Below are 22,586 nucleotides of genomic sequence, written 5' to 3'. Positions count from 1 at the left end.
TGATGCCAAGGGAGAATAATGCTCTCCAGTAGCCTTGAAGAAGGTACCCAACTTAGGAATAAGGCCCAGTCATGGCTCCAGAATTCTTCCTGCAAACCACCTACAAATACAAGAAACCTGTTAGACGCAAGCTCTTTATTGGGCTACATTTCCTTTGTGTGCAGGTTTTGTAACTGGTTGGCTTGTGGTGGTGTTTAGCTGTCACCTGAAAAAACAGCAGGTAGCATTGCTGGTATTTTGTTGTTGGAAGGCTTCCTTCTCCTTCAGCAAGCTCTCTACTTTCACCTCCAACTTCTTGATCTCCTCTGTCCATTTCTGGAGATTTATAAAAAGCAGGTGTTATTTCCTTTCAGATATTTGCAGCTGCTGCCAAATTACCTTTTTGTCCAAAATTGATCTCTGGCAGTGAGTTTTGCTAGAAGGGCAAATAGATTTGAGGGAATTGGCAGTATGTATTTCAGGCCAGGCTGTTTGGCTTGGTTCAAATGCAGCAGTAAGTGATAGCTACGGTGTGCATCATCAAGCAAAGAATAGCAATTGAAGGCCAAAGACAGCAGATAATGTGATTTATTGCATCTGCCTGCTATGGCTGCCACAATTGTCAGTCCACCAGGGATAGAATTAGTCAATAGTGCTTTTTTGGGCTAGAACGAAATGGGAAGCTGATCAAAAGGTTTTATAATTTTTTCCCTAATAGAATCCATATTTTGAGGCATTATTTTTACAACAAGGTCCACTTCCTCACTGATAACCAATGGAAAGTAATTTGGTCTTAAATGTTTTAAAGGTCATTATTATTTATTATTAAATTTATATACCGCCCTATAGCCTCAGGGCAGTTCACAAGTCGGTTAGTTCTTATTCTTCCCTAGCTCCAGTGTAACATTTTCTGAAGAAAGCAGTGAAGGTGCCTGTCTGTAGCTAAACTTTCCCTACGCCTATTGAGCCACGTTGCAAATAATTTTGACAAAATAAAAACTCCCCCACTGCTGCCACGTATCGAAATCCAGACCCAAAGTGACACACAAAAATCCACTTAGGGATTTCCTCTCTGCCTTTCATTTCAGCAGCCTAATTGAGAAAGGGGTGGGGGGGGGGAGAAAGCATTTTTGTTGCAGAACACAAGGAAAGTGCTCTATACTGAATCAGACCATTGGTTCACCCCTCAGTATTCTCTACACTGGCTGGTAGCTGCTCTTCAGGGTTGCAGGCAGGGGAGATGTCAGGAGTTAAGCGTGCATGCAAGGCAAATGATTATCACTGAGCTATGGCCCTTCCCCCATTTAACAATGGTAACAATTGTTAAAACAATTGGGGAAGCCTTGCATATCACTTGGAGATAGACCAGTAGATTTCAATCCTGCTAGGCTGTGCAAAAACTGAAAATTACCTGCCGGCACCACTCTTGAATGGCGCTACCAGTAAGGGGGCCCTGAATACTACCTTCTCGTCGCATGTATACTTCCCCTTGGTCTGTTTCATAAAGGAGAGGCTTGTTCTGCTTTGGAGGATGAACACTTAGTCGAATAACTTTCAGGAAGATGCCAGTGTCTTCGGCTTTGATAACTGGGATGAAGCTCAGTGTGTAGTCCGATGGGAAAACCTGCGGTTTGAAGCCTTTCAAAAGAGCATCTATGAGCAGCCGGATCCTGTCTTCATCTTTGTGGTCACACCTGACTCCACGTACCATGCCGTTATCCTCAACCCCCACAAAAAGGCTGCCACCTTCACTGTTGAGAAATGCACACATATACTTCCGCACATGATGTTTTAGGGTACCTGCCAGATATTCCCCACTTCCACGTTTGAATTCCACGTTCCGGGTTTCGCTGCCCATGGAAGCTCCATAGAATAGGCACTCTTTCCCTACGATCGCTCTCTGGACAATGGCACTGTCTGAGCGGGTGCCGCTCAGAAAGGCCTCCGGCCGTTCTGCCATACAGGAGTATTGAGGAAACTTTCTGATGCGGCTGAGATGGTGTTCGTTTAGAATCAACTTCCTGCTTCTCTCATACCCTTGCCCTCCCAGAAAAGTTTCTGAGCTGCTGCCAACAGAGTCACTCTGCAGACATGACAAGGGAAAACAGGTAAGGGCAAATCCCATGGAGATGGGCTATAGCAAATACAATTCTTTGGGGGTGGGGGGAGGTAACATTTAAACTAGGAAGCCATTTAGATCATGGCTATAACATACAAACCCCTTTAACAACCCTCTCCCTTCCTGTCTCACACTGATGCTGGGAGTTAGACCTAACTCATCATCTGAGACATGCAAAAGGAGGCAATACGGTCTGACTCTGGTAGTGGCTGAGCTAGAGGAAATGTTAGGTCGAATTGCTGCGATAAAAATGAATGTATTGCCAAGGATGCTGTTTTTGTTTCAAACATTGCAAATTTTGGATAAAATGGAGTGTTTCAAGAAGTGGCAGAGAGATATTTCTAGATTTGTCTGGCAGGGCAAGAAGCCTTGAATAAAATTCAAGATATTAACTGATGCTAAAGAAAGAGGTGGATTTGCCCTGCCAGACTTAAAACTTTATTATGAATCAGCTGCTTTTTGCTGGCTGAGAGAATGGATGCTTCTTGAGAACACTGACGTGCTGGATTTAGAAGGCTTCAACAATGTTTTTGGACGGCATGCATATTTGTGGTATGATAAGGTCAAAGCACATAAAGCGTTTAAAAACCATATTGTCAGAAAAGCACTGTTTAATGTTTGGATAAGATATAAGGACTTGCTTGAAAATAAAACCCCAAGGTGGTTGTCGCCAATGGAAGCGAAGGCTCAGAAAAAGCTCAATATGGAGGCTAAATGGCCAAAATATTGGGAAATTTTGGAACAAGAGGGAGACAGATTAAAACTGCAGAGTTTTGAAAAATTAAAAAATAGAGTGCGAGATTGGCTTCATTATTACCAGATAATGGAGGCATATAACTTGGATAAAAAAATTGGCTTCCAGGTGGAAAAATCAAAATTGGAAACAGAACTGCTAGATCCTAAAATTAAGAATTTGTCAAGAATGTATAACTTGCTGTTGAAATGGAACACTCAGGATGAAACGGTGAAATCTGCTATGATAAAATGGGTACAAGATGTTGGACATAATATTATGATGGCTGACTGGGAACAGTTATGAACCACAGGTATGAAGTTCACGACATGCAATGCCTTAAGAGAGAATATAATGAAAATGATATACAGGTGGTACATGACACCAGTCAAGCTTGCAAAAATCTATCATTTGCCCAATAACAAATGTTGGAAATGTAAAGAGACCGAAGGTACATTCTTTCACCTTTGGTGGACATGCCCAAGGATTAAGACTTTCTGGGAGATGATCTATAATGAAATGAAAAAGGTATTTAAATATACCTTTCTGAAGAAACCAGAGGCCTTTCTCATGGGCATGGTCGGCCAATTGGTGCCAAAGAAGGACAGAACTTTATGTATGCCACAACAGCAGCAAGAATACTTATTGCAAAGTACTGGAAGACACAAGATTTACCCACCCGGGAAGAATGGCAGATGAAGGTGATGGACTACATGGAACTGGCAGAAATGACTGGCAGAATCCGAGACCAGGGAGAAGAGTCGGTGGAGGAAGATTGGAAGAAATTTAAAGACTATTTACAGAAACATTGTAAAATTAATGAATGTTAGAAGGATGTTGGAATGATGTTATGTGACTTTAGCAGGAAGGATATAAAGGATTTGGGAAAAACTGACTGTTAATTGGTGAAAGGAGGGAAAGTAAAGCTACATTATACTAAGATAAATTACAGGACTAAAATTTGAAAAGATGGAAAGGATTTGCTGAAATAGATAATCGATCTAGAATACAAAAAAGGGAGGTGTGAGGTGGTCAAGGAAATAAGCTAATGAAAGATAAGTAATGGGAAGATTTGTTGTATTTTTCTTTGTTTTTTCTTTATTGTTTAATGGATTTTACTTTTCTTTTTTTTCCCTTTGTATTTTTTCCTTTTTTCTTTATCTACTGTGATGTGTTGTATTGTTTTTTGTTTAAAATGATGTTTTTTACTTTTTCTTTTTGTACCCCTTAAAACTTTAATAAATATTATTTAAAAAAAAAAAGAGCTAGAGGAAATACGTGTATCTAGTAACGAAACAAGTTGACCTGGGTGATTATTAAACAGTCATTGGAAGTTTGAAAGTGAAATCTGGGGTGTTTGCCTTAGATGTTTGACTACAGAAACTATCAAAAAAATGGGGGCAGGAATGTAGGTGATTAATTTATTTCCTTTCACTGCTTGGATCAGTATCGAGAAATGTAATGTACAGTACTCTGAAGGTCTAATGAATATTCTCTTTTGTAGGAAACCCAGCCGGACGGGCGGGGTATAAATTATTATTATTATTATTTTCTTTCAGTGTTCCCATTGCTGGAGTCTTACCTCTCTGTTACCTTTGGCATGAAATGCAAACGTCTTGCCATGTCCCACGATGAGATTCTTCCCTTTCTTCACCAGCTCCTTGGTAAGCTCCGACTCTGTCTCAGAGGCAAGTAGCAGCTGCTTTATGACATGCTCCAAGCTGGAGTCTGTGGCTACCTGGACAAAGGCATAGGCTTGCCTGCGTTTCTTTACCACTTCGATGTTGTGTCTCTGGAGGGTGACGCTAGCCATGCCCAAGATGTCCTTGAGCATGCTGCAGAGAACTTCGCGGGAATACTTGGGGTTCAGGTTGCCAACGTAGAGAACATAGGGACGTGCCTGCCCAGAATCTTCATCATCTTCTACCTCCTCCTCAGCTTTCGCCTCTATCAAAGACTGCTCTGTGGCCTGGTCAACGTTGTCAACTGGTAATGCACATTCTACTATGATCTCTGGAATGGTTGTTGCTTCCATTTGCAGACCTAAAAAATGGTCTGAAAAATTCTAGAAGCAGAATTGATGGTAGTTGCTCTTATTCCTCATTGGGGTATAGCTGGCTGGTGTACAGGAGGCCAGACTGCCTTGCTAATTCTATGCTGAACTTACTCTTATTACTTAGCACATGACTGATGTATGGTCACTAGTTTCTGGCTTGTTTCTGTGGTCGATGAAGAAACAGGGAGCTACAGGAACTGTGGCGGAAAAGGCCTTGGCATGGTTTCAAAGCCTACGGGGGAAAAGAACCCACAATAAACTTGAATTTTGCTTCTAGCAGTCACTATGTCATCTGGAGGCAAGGATTGCAATCTGCCAGTAGGCGGTTGCTTTTCCTTGGCCCTCTCTTTTATATAGAGTAGGTCAATGAGACTTAAGAACATAATTGCCTTGCTGGGTTCAACCCAAGGTTCATATATCCCAGCACTCTAATTCCAAAAGTGGCCAGAAGATGCACTTAGAAGCTCACAAGAGCAGGTGCCATTATTAATCTTCAGCATGTGGTCCCTGGCTGCATGCTGCTCCTGTACCAAGAGGTTTTATTTACCTACAGTGGCTAATATTTATGGAGACAAGGTCTGTGCCCATCAATGGCTAATCCTTTTGAAAAAGCCACCCCAGCAAGTGGCCATTACAGTATCTTTCAGTATAAATGATGTTGAGAATTATCCCTACTGATTGCAAATTAGCCTGATTGGATACTAAGTTCTAGCAATGTATGAGAGGCAGAACATTCTCTCTACCCATTTATAAACGTCTGCCAGAGTTAATTTTTTGCCCAAGGATAACTTCTATTTCCCTACCCTCTGCAGCAAAAATCAAGTTACCATGGAAGGAGGTGGTGCTCATGCTGGACTGAACAGGTTTTTGTTGTTGTTCAGAAGCCCTGCTGCTTCCAGGTAGGCCCTTCTTTGGCCTGTCCCCTCCGAGTCTCTTTAATAGAGCTTAAATTGTGAGGTCATAGATGCCCTTGCTACTTACAGTTCTAACCTGTGTTCAGTTGGATCCCACAATGAAGGAGGAGGCCTATCGACAAGCAGTACTTGCTCACCTAAAGGAAGATGGACACAACTGCTTCCAATTTGAAGCTTAAATACCACAGCAAGGTTTCAAGATACCAGCAATAGGAAGGCATTAGAATTGCAGGGAGCAAATGCCCAGACTGCAGCAACTGAGGGTGTGTCAGTGGTAGGGAACCCAAGTCTTAGGGGTTAAATGCAGCACTCCAGTCTGTTCCCACTGGTCCTTGACACTCTCCCCAGGTCACACCTTTTCATGATCCATGGCCTCCTTGAGTGTTTTTGCCCAGCTGGAATGTGTCACTGAATAGTGATATAAATGCTTTTGGTTTTACCTGGATTGAAAATTGAACAATGCATGTGCAGAAATCTCCTTTCGAGTTTTGCATGGCTGGAAAGCTGCCTACCATACATACAAAAGGTACGAGTTACCTTAACCATTACCTTTGTATGCATTTCAGTTGTGCTAGATCATATTTAAATGCATTTAACGTGTAAATGGAAGATTCTCTTGTAGGGAATGAGAAAAACAGGGTTGCAAGTGGAAAACTTGGTAGTGGTCTCTACTGCCTCCAACTCAGACTCTGTTGTTAAGGGCGTGGGGATGGAATGATGTTTCTCTCAGCTTTTCCTGATAAGCCTAGAGACCCAGTACTGATTTAGGATGGATGAATCCCTGGCCCCACTCTTTTGCAGTGTCTTAAGTTGTTCATGTAATCAATCAGCGGAGAATCACAGCACAGCTCCACCTATCCTATTTCCCCCCACTCTTTTATTTATAAACAAAATCAACAGAATAAGTGCAGAAAAGAATATTGGCAGCCCCTTGCCCCCCGTTACCTGCAGCAGGCAGTGCTCACAGAAATGGTATTCTGCAGCCAGGCAGTGATGGCAGACAGAGGTAACCACCCCCCTCCCACCAAAGAGAGCTACACCAGACAACCCAAAATATCGGCCGAGTCACACTAATACCCCATTGCACTGCAGTGAGCTCTGGCTCCTTCCTAGAAGTGGCTTATTGCCTATGAATTTTCATTGCTTGGGGTTTTTTATTTTTTGCATTATCAATTTAGGTTGTCTCTAATTTCTCCTTCTGGGCTAGTCTGAAATCACTCTTCCGCAAGAGCCTGGCATCCACTGGAAGGGTAGCAAGTTAGGAAGAGAGAAGTGCCTACAAGGAGATGCACCTTAAAGCTGCCCTTCCTCACTTTATTACTGTAGGGCAGGAAACAGCCAAGCACAACTGAATCTCAAGGTCCATTTGTCCTCATCCCAAAGGGTAAGTTGCTAAGGCTACTCTCCAGAAAGTGGAGGAAAGGAAACACACACTACTTTGCTTTCTCAAAGCAAAGGAGGTTTCAGTCTAGGACCTGGAGAGGGGCAGAGCTTTGGGGCACCAGCTTAACCACCTTCTTTTCCCATTCTCATTGGCCAGCAGCAAAAAAAAAAGCCCTCTACTATGAGACAACGCAGGCCACTGCCCAAGTGCCATAAAAAATAAATACATTAAAACGTTTTTCAGAATACATACAAACAAAACAATTCATGTTCCCAATTTGAGTTTGGGAAGGACAAACCATCTAAATATACCTGTTTCCCATCCATCTGCTATCCCACACACTTGGTCAGGTAGCTACAACTGAACAGCTCTGACAGACTGGAGGGGTAAGTTGAACGGTACCGTTGTGGAATAAGAAACATTTGATTCTTCAGGAAAAAGGTTAAAACAGTTGCTATTCCCATAGCAAGTAGAAAAAACATTTCAGGATCGGGGGGGGGGGGGAGCTTGAGTTGTTCAGCTGTGTGCCCTGCGACACTAGGGTAAGGGAACCTACGTTTTCCTCCCTCTCCATTCTTCCCAGCTCACTTAAGAGAGCTGCATGGCGATATCAACACAGACCCACTGCTGTGCCCTACCACGATCACCTTCTCCTCCTTGTTCCAAATAAATATTAGAGCTTTCTGCCCACATGCCTGCAACTCAGTAAAACTGCTAGCTTGAGACCTCCATGGAGGAAAAGGCTGTAACAGCACCAAGTGAAGAGATGGCAGGGTGGCGTGTCCTCTGCCTTACCCACCCACCCTTGCCACCCAAGGGAGTAAACAATCTGGTTAGCAGCAGCTGCTTGTCACATGCCAGAGCTGGATTCTCGCAGTCAATCTGTCCTGTATGGCACAGAAAAAGGGAACACCGCCTGGCACTGCCAACTTTCGAGTCCAAACCGTACTCTTCATAAGGCATGAAGGGGATTCTTGAGGAGGGCAGCAAAAGAAGGCAGGGCATCTGAAAAGTAAGAAGGGCCAAAACAACCATATCGACATGAGTGTGGCTCTGCCAGAGTGCCACACACATACACACACAGGGAGAAGCATATTCTTCCTTACAAGTTGGACTGCGGTCCCAAAACGCCATCAGCAGAAAATAGAGGAAGCATTCATCCCTTTGTACCAACAAGCCAAGTCTCATTTGATTGATGGGGTGCCCAGGGTCTTCCTCCAGGAAACCACCTCCTGTCTGCTGGCGAAGGTGTCCTCATAGTGCTGAGATGTGTCGGGCAAGGAATGTAGGCACGCATACCTGCCTGCGTGGGGAGTTGAGAGCGCCACTTTGGCCAAGACTGCACCAGGAGGATTCATTCTCAGAACTTGCCCTGCTTTAACCTGTCAATGTGGTAGGTGAGTTTCAGTGCTGGCCCAAGCTTCAAGCCCATGTACTTCATCATCATATCGCTGCGCAACAAGAGCAAGGCCTTGCCGTCAATCTCCTGGAAACACAGAACAGAGAGAACCACATTTGTCTGGCCAAGCCTCTCACAGCAAGATAATGCCTCAACATGGCCAGAAGCAAAACTTTAAAGAGACGGGCGGGGCTAGCACTAGTTTGAGATAACGCTATGGCTGGGCTGGTGGACTTTTCAATGTTACTTGTATAGAAGACGGAACTTGTTCCAGGCCCTGCTTTTTCAAAGCTGTAAGGCACTATGGCATAACAAGCTGCACATACCAAAATCTCAGCTGTACAACCTTTAAAGCAGGCCTGGGGAATGTGTGGCCCGCCAGATGTTACTGGACTACAACTCCCATCATCCCTGAGCAGTGGTCATCATGGCTGAGGGAATGGAGTCCAACAACTTCTGGAGGGCCACACATTCCCCACTCCTGCAGTAGGATAATTAGACTATGTGGCTGCACATCTAGATATACACACTGTTGTTGCAGGCTAGCAACGAAGTGGGGCAATAGCTTGGTGGTAGAGGACATGTTTTTCATGTAGAACGTCCCAGATTCAATCCATGGTCTTTCTAGTTAAAAGGCTCAGTTAGCAGGTGATAGGTCACACTGCTCTTTGCCAAAGACCTTGGAGAGCTGCTGCCAGCTGGGCTGACAAAACTGGGCTAGATGGACCAATGGTTTGAATAAATATAAGGCAGTTTCCTATGTTTCTATGTTCCAGCTCCAGCCCTGCTCCCAACACTACAATTGTTTAAAGCAGGCACGGGGAACAAGTGACGGGACTCCCAATTCCCATCGTATCTGATTTTGCAAACGGATGGAAGTTGAAGTCAATAACATCTGGAAGGACACCCATTCTATTTCTATTCCAAAAGATGAAAAGGATGGTCTTCCCTGTCTAAAGCCAGTATCTGACCTGTAGCAATTTTTTGTTCCTCCCCACAACCCAACTGCTCTTCACCAAAGGCAGTTATGCCCTTTTTGCATATACATAAATAAATCCAAATTCTGCAAGCACAGAAGCTGTTTGGCACAATTCTGCTTTTGCTAAAAACAGGGAAGACAACAACTTCTGTAAGTCACTGGATATCTTTTTCAGTCTTGCCCAAATACTTTAAAGGCTGAATTGCATTGTTGGGTTGAAAGGAGAGATTGCCAAGGAGCCACATCTGAAAGCCCAGACAAGGTTTCCTGCTGGCTATCAGCTAGTGTCAACCTTGCCTCCTTTTTCTCTCTCTCCTGACAATGCCCGCCACCAGCGTTTTACCTCATCTCCCTCCCCTTCTTGAACTGTATAGGTCTGCTTCACCAGCACATACTCCCATGAATAAAAATGAAATCTAAGATGATGCTATCACCAGACTCGGGGGGAGGGAGATTTCATGGGAGCCTTTTATGTACTGTGGGAACAAGTCTTGCCTCAACTCTCCCCTCCAATCTATGCTTGGGTGTTTTGTTTATTCCTTGAACCAAATATGTGAAATCCCAGGAGGCCCCAGGGGAAGCAGACAGATCCTTATTAGATCCCAGCTATTAGTCACCTGCTAAAAGGTGCGCAGAGGAGAATGGAAATGAGGGGGCTGCACTCAGTTCAATCAAATAGCTCACTATTCCTGAGCTCAGTTGCCAACTCAGTGCCACCAGGACTGTTACTACTTCACAGTTTCCAATATGTATACACACAACATTTTAAATGTGCAAAAGCTGGCGTTCTGTCCAGTCAGGTATGTCGCTTTCACTAGGGCAGTTGCACAGATCTGCACAAGACGTGCAAACCAAGATGGCTGTCATACAATACTTGTGAAGCTGAGCCCTCAGTGAGACACATGCAGCAGAGATTATCTCTTGTGCTTTGGTCTTTGCTCCACATCTGATGATCAAGCACATCCACCCTGCTAGAGCTTTGCTTCCTCTGACTAGACAAGGACCGAAGCTCCCCAAGCGGAAAGGAACTTGGTACAAAAGAAGTTTGGTAAAAAGTAAGGCTTCTTTGTTAAAGACTGCCTCATGGTGGCTGTGAGTGCTTGTGCCATGATTCTTGCAGCAGGAGGAGAGAGTGACCGTGAAAGAGACACCCCACTCCAAGAATCACCCATGGTGTTGGTTATATTTACATGCTTTCGGAAGAGGTCTGCATGGGGTCCCAGTTGTGGGTCAGCTTCCCTCACAAACTGCATGACATCTTCCACTGTCCAGCCAGATGGGTCTCGGCTGCCCAACCGTGAGGTGTCTCGAGGAGCAAGGTATCTGTCAGAGCCTAGAGGGGACAACGGAAACAAATCAACAAAACCCAAACACATTTGTGTCCTGGCATGACAGGATACTGCAGGGCTCATGATTTTTCCAGATGGTCTTTTTTCAAAAGACTGCCATCCGTTTTGTCAGTGTTAGTTTGCACAGAGCCACTTTCACATGAACAATGGTGCATGTCACTAGTTGCTTCCATCATGCATGGGAAAGAATACATTGCAGGGAAACACAAGAATGGAGCTAGGGATACTTCATTAGAGAGAAAAGATGTTCTAATTGCCCTTACCCCCAGCACTAAGTCTATGCAAGGCAGAGGTACTGCACTGAGAAAGACTGGAGGGCTGGTGAAGGTGCCTGTATCCTTGAAGTCTGTAGTCTCTTGAATTCCTGCTGGGACTGGATGCACTGACAGCATTCAAGGCGGAGTCCATGGGGTCTAGGCGTGGCTCCAAGGGACCTGGCAGGCCATCACTCAAAACAAACGTTTCACCTGGAAGACATACAACCAACTAATGAGAGAAGTGCAGCCACCAGCCACAATGCTGCAAAGTACGCAGAACATCCAAACTGCAGAAACAGCCAGCTTCTGCCCAGACAGAAAGTCAGGAAAAGAACAAAGGAAAGGAGGAGTAATCACTTTGCTCACAACTGAGTTCCAGTCCTTTTGGTGGCCTCCCCTTCTCTACCAGTTTCATTCACTAATCCAAACTTATTGCTACTTACATTTCATGTTCATCATTTAGTTTGACCATCATAAAAAAGATAGCAGGGGTAGGGAAAAGAACTCTTTCCAACTCAAGGGCCGCATCCCCTTTGAGTCAATCTTCCAGAGGCTGTGGAAGGCACAATGTTCGGAACAATTCCTGCCATTCCCCAGAAGAGGAAGAGACGTGGTAGTGGTGGGTGACTCCTTACTGAGGGGGACAGAGGCAGCAGTGTGCAGAGTTAACAGGATGTCCTGGGAGGTGTGCTGTTTTCCAGGCACAAAGATTCACAATGTGACAGAGGTTGCTGAGTTTGATAAGCCCACTGAACACAACTTTTTCCTTCTGATTCATATGGGTACAGGCGATACTGCCAGACACAGCCTTTGACATACAGCAAGGGACTATAAAACTCTGGGTAGGAAGCTGAAGGGCCATAGGGCACAGGCGGTTTTTTCATCACTCCTTCCTGTTGATGGTCATGGGTCAGGGAGAGGTCAGTACTAGAAGTAAACCTCTGGCTGCACAGGTGGTGTCATCAGGAAAGGTTTAGCTTCTTGACCATGGTCTCCACTTCCTTGAGGAAGGACTTCTGGCAGGAGATGGGTTACACCTCACAGTGGTTGGTAAGAATGTGTTTGTTAAGAGTCTTGCAAACCTGATATAGAGAGTTTTAAACTAAATCCTGTGGGCAGATGGGTGGGGGAGACAATACTACAGGTGACAGAGGGAAACCTTTACCACAATGATAACGTAAGAGAAAAAAGTGATCTTTCTGTACTCCAAGCTGTTTGCTACTAAACTCGGTGTACATGAAGTGCAGTCCAAATGATCCCTCAGCATCTGGGCTGGATTCACTGTACCAGTTATGTCTGTGGCAGCCTTGGGCAAGGACCTCTGTTTGCACAACAGGGCTTTCCCCCCTCTCCCCACTCTGTGTGTCCCTGCAATGAGTTCAGGGTAGTGTTTGGGAGAACCCCCAGAACAACATGGGGGTGGGGTGAGGATAGTGAGGTGGAATTGTTCCATCTGGCAAGTGAAATGCTTGTGCAGACTGAATGACTGAAGAGTGTGATGCAGTATTCCAACCTTTGTCTGCCTGCTTTTCCTGGCAAATCCTATCATTAGAAATGAACTTTACTGAGAGTGCAACAGGCTCAGTATCTGCATTCGTGAATAATCCCTAGCAGGCTCTTGCATGGGTTAAACTTGGACTGCAGACTGGAAAAAAAGGTAGAAGGGCCTTGTCCATTCTCTACTGCATGATTGTGGAACCACTGGGCCTCCATATGTAGCTGGACCACAACTCCCATCATCCTTTACCACTGGTCATGTTGACTGGGGCTGACAGGAGCTGGAGTCCCATAACATCTGGACCGCCCCAGCCCCGTCCCCTCTACTGTATTGATAATCCCACAGCATCATTGAGCTGAACAATGTTTTCAGGAATATTGTTCCAAGGGCAGTATACCTGGGGAACAGTACCAGTAGGATGGCAGGTGTGGGGTCACTCAACAGGACATTACAGACGGTCTCCCACCTACAGTGCCAACTCTTGCCAGAAAGAGAAAGAAACTTCCATAAGATGCCAGCTGGGTCATAACAAGGGTCCATCGTGCCCATCATTGTCCAGGAAGCCCATAGGCAGGACATGAAGGCAATAGCCCTCCTGTGCTATTGTTCCCCAGCAACTGGCATTCAGCAATATGTTACCTCTGAAACCATCAAAACTATATAATAATAAAAGCTATAATAATCATAAGGGGTTACAGTAGATTCAGCTCCAATTGCTACTCAAGGATTATAAAGCTCTTTGCAAGCCAAAGACCAGCAGCTTCATACTTGCATGCATTTGCTGTGAGGAACAAAACAGTATGGAGCTAGGGAAGGTTTCCAGCTCCAAAGTGTCATGCCAAACGAAGCTTATTGTGGAAAGAAGTCATGTTGTAAACATTGCATTTGGATTGTCTGAAGACAACTGGATAATTGTATTGTGTACAAAAGGCAGAAGGCTTCAGGAAATGTAATGATTGCTTGAAGGGATGGAAAGAAACTCCCCTTTCCCCTGTCCTGACTTTCTCAAAATTCAGTAAGAGCTGGTCAGAAAAGTCTGGGGGGCCAGGAGTGGTTTCAGCAACAAAAATATGTGGGTTTGGGTTGCTTCACCCCTCAATGGTGCACACAGCTAACAGGGACCAAGCAGGCTGTTCAATCCAGCACTGGAAGGTGCGGAAGGGAGGTACTTCCTTTTCCCTGAAACACTTACTTCAATCCTAATTGTAGATTCAAGAATAGACATAGAAAGGGCAGGAAGTTACTGTCTTGATAGCCCTAAATCAACCTTTGCCAACCTGATGTTCTTCAGATGTTTTGAACTACAACTCCCATCAGTCTCAGTTAGAAAAGCCATGCTGGCAGGGGGTGGAAGCTGTAATCTAAAGTATCTGGAGACCACCGAGTTGGCAAAAGCTACCTTAAACAATGAATGACCAGGATAGAAGCATGCTAGATTTGGAGCTGCTATATGTCTTCATACATCTTCATCAACCTATGCTGCTGATTCATAATTAATATTAACAGCCAGGCTGGGAAAAAGATGCTGAGCTCACCTTCCAAAGGGTGATGGTCATTCTTTGGTAACTTGGGGGAGAGAGCACTGTATGGAGGGGAATCTTGTAAATATCTCTTTGCACCCCGTCCTGGTCCCAGTAGAGAGTCATCTAACGAAATGCTCCTGTCTAGAAAGAGAGAACAAGCCCTGCTTAGGATCACAGTCTGCCTTGCGAATCAGCCATGCCCAAGACCACCAGAACTTCCACTATGAGTGGAAGCCCGTATCTCAGTCAATAGACATCAGAGTTGCAGAACTGCACCACTGTTTTGGAATCTAGTTGGTTCAAAATAAATAATACCTGCCAGCACTTTGGTCCATTCAATAAAGGAAGGCTTATGAAAGGGACAGTGGCACTTCACATACTGTTTTCAAGCCATTCTTTTACCTTTTAAGCGTGTGTGCAATTTAGGAAAAGAAATGATATTACTTCAGTTCTTCTGAATGTGAAACTGCTGAACATTTTTAATCAAGGCTCAAATTTTTCACAGCACTGTTTTAATAGACCACAGAGACCTAGGAGTTTTGGAGTACATTGTCAGCAATATGCTGATGACACACAGCTCTGCTCCTTTACAACTGCAGGTGAGATGCGCTGGACGGTGCTTTTCAAAATGGTTCTCAAATATATTGGCTGACTGTAGGGAACCTGGGTGTCTTAGTTTCAGTGAGCATGACTAAAAGTGTGAAGTTAGTTCACGTCTATGTATGACATTTCTGAACAGTGGAAGGGTGCAACCTGATAAAAATCAGTGTTCAAACTCACAGAAATAGATACAGCTCATCCATTATATCATTAGCACATTTTCTTTTGCACAGTGCTGACTCCTATGTGTCAAATTCCTAAAGATAGAAACCACCCAGTGACATATGGGACAATTAGCACAGGGAAAAGAACAATTAATTATATCTAGCCCTAAGCCTTGCTTTTTTGGCCAGTGCCTGCATATCTATCTATCTATCTATCTATCTATCTATCTATCTATCTATCTATCTATCATCTATCTATCTATCTATCTATCAGACAGTAACCTCTATCTCCACCTTTCCAAGTAACCAATGAATTACCATGGCAGTTCTGAGACATGGTTACTGGCCAGCAGAACTTGTCTAATGTAACATTTCCGGATGGCTCTTGTTATGCAGACTGCAAGCACCATTCAGCAAAAGACCTAGTTCCTCAATGGGCGATGGGTGTTTTGGGTATCCAGAGAGTAGCAGATACACAGGGAATCCATTCAAACCCTTGTAATGCTTCACAGTAATCTAAGGCCACCACTACGTTTATAGGTTTACCATAATGTATTCAGAGCACAGAATCTGAGGTGTCCCATCACACAGCGCACCCAGCCCTGCTTACAAAGGAAGTGCTCTTAAACCCTTCCAGTTCTTTGTCAGGGGAAATAAAAAGTTTAATGAAGCTTTCGTTTCAGATTTTGGAGTAGCGTACAAAAGAGGCAGCCTGCAGGCATAATGAACCCAAGAAAAAAAAAAACACCCCAAAAGGCATTTGCCTGGGGAATAAATATATCTGCGCTATTGCATTTTGTTTGGTAAAACCTTCTCAATCTGCAGAGATATACTGGAACAACTCTTAGCCCCAACTCCTACCTGGTAGGTACCTGTCGTGGTCGTACTCGCGTGAGTGCTGCACATGATGCTGAGTAAATGGCTGGTTCCCAAAGAGGTTGTCACTACGTAGGTTGTGGCAGAGTTTCTCAAGGAAGCGGAGGACATAGGTGATGCTGTTGACTGCTGGTAAGGTCAGAGTATGCTGCTCATGATCAAACACAGCTGGCGGAGGAAAGAGAACAAAGACAAATTCTAAAAGTCTAACAAATTGTCTGGGATTGCTGGATCACACAGACCTCTCCTGCAATTCAGTTTACTGAATGACTAGAACCACAACTTTTCCTGGCTTCCACTAGAATTGTAGGAGGTGTCTATGTGAAAATATCAAACACAAATATTTAAATCTTGCTTTTTGAGGATTACAAACACCTTCAGAAGGTGAAGCTGCAGCAACTGTAGATGAATCTACCATGGCTTAGATGAGTAAATACAATGGGTGGCATTCAAAGAAGTTTTACTTAGATCCACTGAAATTAGTGAACATAGCTAAATTAGGTCTATTAATTTCAACACGTCTAGACTTGAAAACTTAATTGAATACCACCCAATGACAGTATTCCAATTTACTTTTTGAACTAATAGAATTGATTCCATCGGGGTCTGCTTTTAATTGGATTGATTATTTTAGATTTTCAGGTTGAATGAAATCAAGTAAACACCTGGTTTTATTTAATGTTCAGTGGCTGACGGTTTTATGGATTATATTTTTATTGCTTTATTATTGCATTGCAAACAACCCTGTGATTCTGTTTGGATGAAAGGTGATTTATAAGTAAAGTAAGTACATGAGCATCCATGAGGGGGGCAGTCCCCTCCCCCGGATGAACCATAACTGCCAGATTCCCAGATTTCTTTCCTCTGCTTCTTCTTTTTAAAGCTTTTGTAAAGCTTGAGTTATAACGCAAAATGTGAAGGCACAATTCTCCTCAATTTTTGTGAGAAACTAGTCTTCTCCTTTCATTGTTGTTTTTTAAAAAGTTTTTATTGAATTTTACAATATTCAACCATATAACAGACTATAACATATATATATATATATATATATATATATATATATATATATATATATATATACACACACACACACACACACACACACACACACACACACACACACCCTTCCCATGGCTTCCCTCAACTTCCCCGTCAGGTTCTTAAAATATTTACTAATTCTGCTTAATTGTTGTCTTATGATCTTATATCTAAATGCTCTTATTTTCTTATCAATTTTATACCGAATTTTCTTTCAAAATTACATCTTAGACTCAAGAGAGACTGCACAAGAGTGTGGGAAGAAAAGGAATTCCTACTGCCTCAAAGGGCAAAAACAGCAACACACCTCATGGTGCAAGTTTTACTGCTCTAAATACTTGCAATGTACCCCAGCAAGAGTGGGAAAATGACCCTGGCCTAATGAAGCCACACTGCAGTTGACTGTCTTTTCTTGCATACATTGAGATAGTCTTGAGAACACGACGACTGGGCTGTAGCTTGTAGAAGTGTTCCCCTGGAGGACACTGTTCAAAACAGGGTAGGGCAGGCAGACCTTACCTGAAATGATCTCGCCTCCATGGCCTTGCTTCAGGAATGAGAAGACTGTATGCTGATGATAAGCACAATCAATGCAAGCTTGGACTGCTTGCTGCAGCACCACAGATGCTCGAGCTGGTCCAAAATGGTCAGGCAGCTGCTGGACTTTCTTTTTGTCCAGGTGAGGCCCAGTGCTACCATTTTTATTCAAGTAGATGCAAACTGTGAGGGGGGGGGGGGGAGGCAGAAGCCATTAATAACTGAACTCTGGTTTGCCTGTAACTGACTGTGCAGTTACTAACTTTGGTAGGTCTGCTCCACTGAAAACTATCACGTGATGTTCTGAATAGCTTCCTTGCAGAGTCAGACAGTTCCCAAACCCTTTAACCCCAAGGGCCAGGTATCTGGCTGGTCTCAGTACTGGAGGACCGATTATGATGCTGCATCAAAAGGCTCTCATCACAGAACAGTAATTTTAAAAATGTGACTGTAAAATGAAACTGAGCAATTTCCCCCTCTTAAGTCTTCCACTCCCTCCACCAGTATAGACAGAAATGGAAGGGGTTGTATATATGTATTACCAGCTTTAGCTTCTTTATTACCTTAAAATAACTTCCTTGTAATACCTGCCCCCCATAAATAAATATTGCACCCAAGAAAGAGGATGAAATGCATTCCGCACCTGTAGGGGCTTGCATAGCAGAGCTAGGGATGGTTGCTGCATCCTGTGGTACTGTACTAGTGTCAGGTTCGGGAGTACTTGTTGTAGGGGAGGTTGGTGCTGGATTTAGTAAAGTTCGAGGTTTTCTCTGCAAAAAAAAAAAAGGAAAGACTTTTTTTAAATAAAAAAATCATTCTAAACAGGCAAAAGGACAAAAAACAAAGTGGATAACATCGCACTGAGGACCTAATCTCAAGGAAGCCAGGAGGAAATGGTGCTTGGGGAGGGGGATAACTTGAGATAATAGCAACAAGTAAGGGACGCGGGTAGCACTGTGGGTTAAACCACAGAGCCTAGGACTTGCTGATCAGAAGGTCGGCGGTTCGAATCCCCACAACAGGGTGAGCTCCTGTTGCTCGGTCCCTGCTCCTGCCAACCTAGCAGTTCAAAAGCACGTCAAAGTGCAAGTAGATTAATAGGTACCGCTCCGGTGGGAAGGTAAACGGCATTTCTGTGTGCTGCTCTGGTTCACCATAAGCAGCTTAGTCATGCTGGCCACATGACCTGGAAGCTGTACGCCGGCTCCTTCGTCCAATAAAGCGAGATGAGCGCCGCAACCCCAGAGTTGGCCACGACTGGACCTAATGGTCAGGGGTCCCTTTACCTTTAAGGGGGCCTGAACAATTCAGTTACAAATGATAATGGGACAGGTATTTTAAAATGATGAACTTTATTAGATTGTTACTTTTCCATCCTTCCCACCTCTGAAGAGATCAAAAGCAACCTCCCAACCAGGTACTGGTCAGACCAACACCTTCACTTTAGAAATGAAATGGGTACTTTCAGACCTCAGTTGCACCTCTAGCCAGCCTGAAACTGTACTGAAGATGGAAAGCTGAATTGGACTACTTGTGCATTTAGCCCAGCACTCTGGGGTCTCTCATATGACGACATTCCCATTACTTGATACTGGATGTTTTTAAATGGAAATGAACGTAAGATGTTCAAGAAATCATGTGATCAACAACCAAAATATGACCCCCCCCAATCCCTGATTCTACACATCTATTTGCTTGAATAGTTATTGAAAGGTATCTAAGTAGAACTGCTCCTAGTTGAGGAAGCACACACTAACTGTAAAGTCATGAATACACACCTTACTGCCAGGCTTTGGTCCCCTCTTCTTGGGGAATTTCAAAGGCTCCACAGCTTTGGAGGGGGTTGGAGTGGAGTGGTTGGTCAGAGCCTTGGGTGTCCGGCCTCGCTTACGACCAGGTTTGCGTCCCCTTTGTCCAGGCTGATGTTCCAGGAGAGTCTTTGTGCCACTATGCATGCTGCCCTTTTCAGAGATCACATCAGGCACAGGGGGAAATGGGCTCTTTGGAATCACCACTACCACAAAAAAGGAGAGGGAAGACCATCAGGTACCAACATAGCTTTATGCAAAAGCACTTTCATGGACATCTGCATATTCAACTGTACACTCAACAGAAGAGCCGCGACTCAGTGGTAGAGCACTTGCCAGATATGCAAAAGGTAACAGGTTCAATCCCTGACATCCTGAGGTTAAAAACTCCAGTCTGAAACCCTGGGGGGTTGCTGTCAGTCAGTTTAGACAATACTAGTTAGGTGGATCAATGACCTGCCTTGCTATGAGGCAACTTCCTATGTGCTTGTCTACTCAGAAGTAAGATCCACTGGGAATAGAGATCAATGAGGCACACTCCCAGGTATGTGAGTATGGACCTGCAGTCTTAATATGTTGCAGCAAACGCAGTATGGTGGCACCTTAAAAAAACAGTGAGCAAGCATATGATGGCAGAAGTTCTCATGGGCCACAGCCCACTTTGTTACACGTGGCCCAAGAAAGCTTCTGCAACACCACATTTTAAGAGGTTACCAGACTTTGCTGTTCTGGCCGCATATGCTACATTTTTATGTGATTTTCTTTTAAAGAGGGTGATTTAGACTTGCAGCATGAGATATGTCACTATACATTGCTTCAAGCCAATATATGGGTGTGGTGCAAGCCAACATTGTACAATCTGAACTGAATTTAGATAATCCCCAAGACAGTTCCAAGGGCCATGTCCAATATTCTGCTAACGCTCGAAATCTGCCTCAAAGGCCAGGCGAAAGTTCAGTTCCTATTGGCAGCCACCTAAAAGACATTTTCTGTGGCAGTTTGCTCATAAAAAAGGCTCTTGGACGCAATCTAAGAAAAATGAGACCGTTTCAACTACTCTTTCATGAAGTTCCATACAGCCCATACGAAAACTCCAGTGCAATCTATAACCTTGACTATTGTTATGCAAGACTAGACATAAATCACAACAAAAAATCAAGTATTTCCTTTCCAAGAAAACTGTATGTTTATTTACAGAAAAACTTTATTTTGTTTAAATTGCCACTAATCCAAGAATATGGTATTTTCTAAGATAGTTGTTCAGAGGTGTTATAGCTTCCAAGAGGACTGCTTGGAACATAAAAGCTCTTCTGAAATGAAAATCACAAGGGGAAACCAGAGAACCATGCCCTCAAATGTTCACCTACTAAGCAGTTCCAACATTAACAAAAGAGAGAGAGAGAGAGAGAGTACATTGTAGAGCTGGAAAAGGTTCACAAAAGAGCTATCAAAATAATCACGGGGCTGGAGCAATTTCCCTGTGAGGAAAATTCACAACATTTGGGGCTTTTTAGTTTTCAAAAAAGGAAAGGCAGGGAAGACATGACAGAGGTGTGCAAAGTTATGGTGGCAAATGTGGATGGGGACTATTCTACTCCCCCAAATACTGTAACCTGGGGCTAATCAATGAAACTGAATGTTGGAAGATCAGAACTGTCAAAAGAAAGTACTTCCTCACACAGTGTGCAATTAAAGCTTTGGAATTCGCTCCCACAACATGCAAAAATGACTACCGAATTGGATGGCTTTAAAACAGCACTAGACAAATTCATGAAGGATAGGGCTACCTATGCTTACTAGCCATAACATCTATTTTGCAGGTAGTATGCTGTTGCAGGCAATATGGCTCTGAATATCAGTTGCTGGAAATCACAAGCAGCAAGAGTGCTTTTGCACTCACATCTGCTTGCACATTTCCCAAGGCATCAATTTGGCTGCCGTGAGAACAGAATGCATGTCTAGATAGGCCTCTGGCCTGATCCAATAGGTCTCTTCTTATGTTAGCATCCCCCTAACCCTGAGACAGGATCATTTGTGAAGCATACTTTAGGGATAAGATACTCTCATATAATCCTGTTTTATTAGCTGCATTTTGAGCAACCTTATCTTATGCCTTTCCAACTATTCTCATGAGGTTTCTTTCTGCTTCTTTAAGGTTACAGCACTAAATGTTGGTTTCCTTTTACTGATTATTACAAGATCCTGCATTTTTGTATCTCCTAACCTTTCTGCTGCTCAAAAAGAGGCAAGTTATGAAAAACCTGTTCCTCCCTCCAACATATAAGGGAATCATGGAAATTAGTGCTAAGTATGATGACCCCATCCTTTGCACTACCCAAGAATCTGGCTTGTTTATTGACAACACTTGTTTTGAAGTTAGCAGTGTTTCCAGATGCTTTGTAGTCAGTTCCAGAGCATAGAACCCCAAGTTTTGTAGTATGTGTGGCAGCCAAACCAACTACAGCATGAAGAACAGTAGGCTGGCCCAGGCAAGCTGCCCATTAGCAGAGGTGAGGTGCAAAGCACCTGCCCCCCCCAGCACACCTGCAGTGAGGTTTAATATGGAGGGGTGGAGAGGTCCTTCACCCAGCAGTTTAGCAAGCTGCTGGGAGAGGTGCCTTTCCAACACAGGAAAAGGACAGAGGTGTCAGATCTCACTAATTCTCTTTCCATACCACTGACCACAGCATACTTCTGGATAGGCTCTCGGGGTTGGGAGTTAAGAGGCATAGTGTGCCATGGGAACACTGATTTAAGTTAATGCCTGGGAACTACTTCTCAGCCTCAGGGTCTTTGTGGGGTTCTGCAGGTTCCATCTAGTCTCCCATGCTTTTTGATATCTATATGAAACCTTGGTCACCTGGGGATTTGAGGTGAGGTGCTATCAACATGTTGATGATATCTAGCTCTAATTCTGCCTTTGCTCACACTCACAGAGGGCTGGATGAGGGCCAAACAAAGGAGCTTGATCCAGGCAAGATGGTGGTTCTGCAGTTAGGTAAATAGTTTGTTCAAAGAGATGGATCAAGTTTTCACTCCAGATCTGGCTCCTTGATCCAACTTGTGTCACTGAAGGCCTGAGTAGCTTTTGTGCCAAGCAGTCCCTTTTTTAAAAAAATTAGGCTGGTGGCCTTTGTTGGACAGAGACTGCCTGGCCACAGGTTTTCATTGTCTATCTTGGACCACCTACTGTAATGCAATATGTGTAGGGTTGACTTTAAAGAATGCTGGGCAGCTGACTGCAACCACTCATAACTTGAATGGCTACAGTCTGTTTCCAAACAAATTCAAAGTGCTGCTTCTTAGTCCTAAAACCCCAGACAGCTTAGGACCCAGGTACCTAAGTGGACACTTGCTTATATACAAACCTTGA

The 22,586-nt window shown here is 43.9% G+C and overlaps 2 protein-coding genes and 1 long non-coding RNA gene across 11 annotated transcripts in view; 1 reads left to right on the top strand and 2 right to left on the bottom strand.

Annotated features, from left to right (window-relative positions):
- LOC310769239 overlaps positions 1 to 22,586 on the top strand; it is a 526,120-nt gene that overhangs the window by 38,065 nt on the left and 465,469 nt on the right. The window lies entirely within an intron of this gene.
- Positions 86 to 5,847, bottom strand: SLFNL1 (schlafen like 1). Of its 2 annotated transcripts, none has more exons than XM_083627579.1 (4): positions 5,715 to 5,847; positions 4,414 to 5,119; positions 1,444 to 2,062; positions 86 to 315 (listed from the first exon to the last, which is right to left on the bottom strand). In XM_083627579.1, exons 2-4 carry the CDS (start codon positions 4,864 to 4,866, stop codon positions 101 to 103), a joined length of 1,287 nt encoding a protein of 428 aa, XP_083483705.1. In that variant the 5' UTR covers positions 4,867 to 5,119; positions 5,715 to 5,847; the 3' UTR covers positions 86 to 100. The 2 variants fall into 2 exon arrangements, with proteins under 2 accessions (XP_083483705.1, XP_083483706.1); XM_083627580.1 differs by having other exon boundaries at positions 121 to 315; positions 1,391 to 2,062.
- SCMH1 (Scm polycomb group protein homolog 1) overlaps positions 6,659 to 22,586 on the bottom strand; it is a 43,022-nt gene continuing 27,094 nt past the window's right edge. For 4 of the 8 annotated variants that reach the window (XM_083627196.1, XM_083627194.1, XM_083627195.1 and 1 more), the window contains 8 exons: positions 19,184 to 19,419; positions 18,049 to 18,175; positions 17,388 to 17,588; positions 15,816 to 15,998; positions 14,203 to 14,331; positions 11,176 to 11,379; positions 10,754 to 10,896; positions 6,659 to 8,671 (listed from right to left, as the gene is read on the bottom strand). In XM_083627196.1, coding sequence (XP_083483322.1) covers positions 8,546 to 8,671; positions 10,754 to 10,896; positions 11,176 to 11,379; positions 14,203 to 14,331; positions 15,816 to 15,998; positions 17,388 to 17,588; positions 18,049 to 18,175; positions 19,184 to 19,419 — 1,349 coding nt within the window. In that variant the 3' untranslated portion in view covers positions 6,659 to 8,545. The remainder of the gene's footprint in view (positions 8,672 to 10,753; positions 10,897 to 11,175; positions 11,380 to 14,202; positions 14,332 to 15,815; positions 15,999 to 17,387; positions 17,589 to 18,048; positions 18,176 to 19,183; positions 19,420 to 22,586) is intronic. The other 4 variants (XM_083627198.1, XM_083627200.1, XM_083627199.1 and 1 more) reach the window with 1 other exon arrangement.

The sequence above is a fragment of the Podarcis filfolensis genome (genome assembly GCF_964270895.1).
Source record: "Podarcis filfolensis genome assembly, chromosome: 8".
NCBI classification, from domain to species: domain Eukaryota; kingdom Metazoa; phylum Chordata; class Lepidosauria; order Squamata; family Lacertidae; genus Podarcis; species Podarcis filfolensis.
The sequence above is the reverse complement of the archived record's forward strand: the minus strand, read 5'-3'. Positions and strand labels throughout refer to the sequence as shown.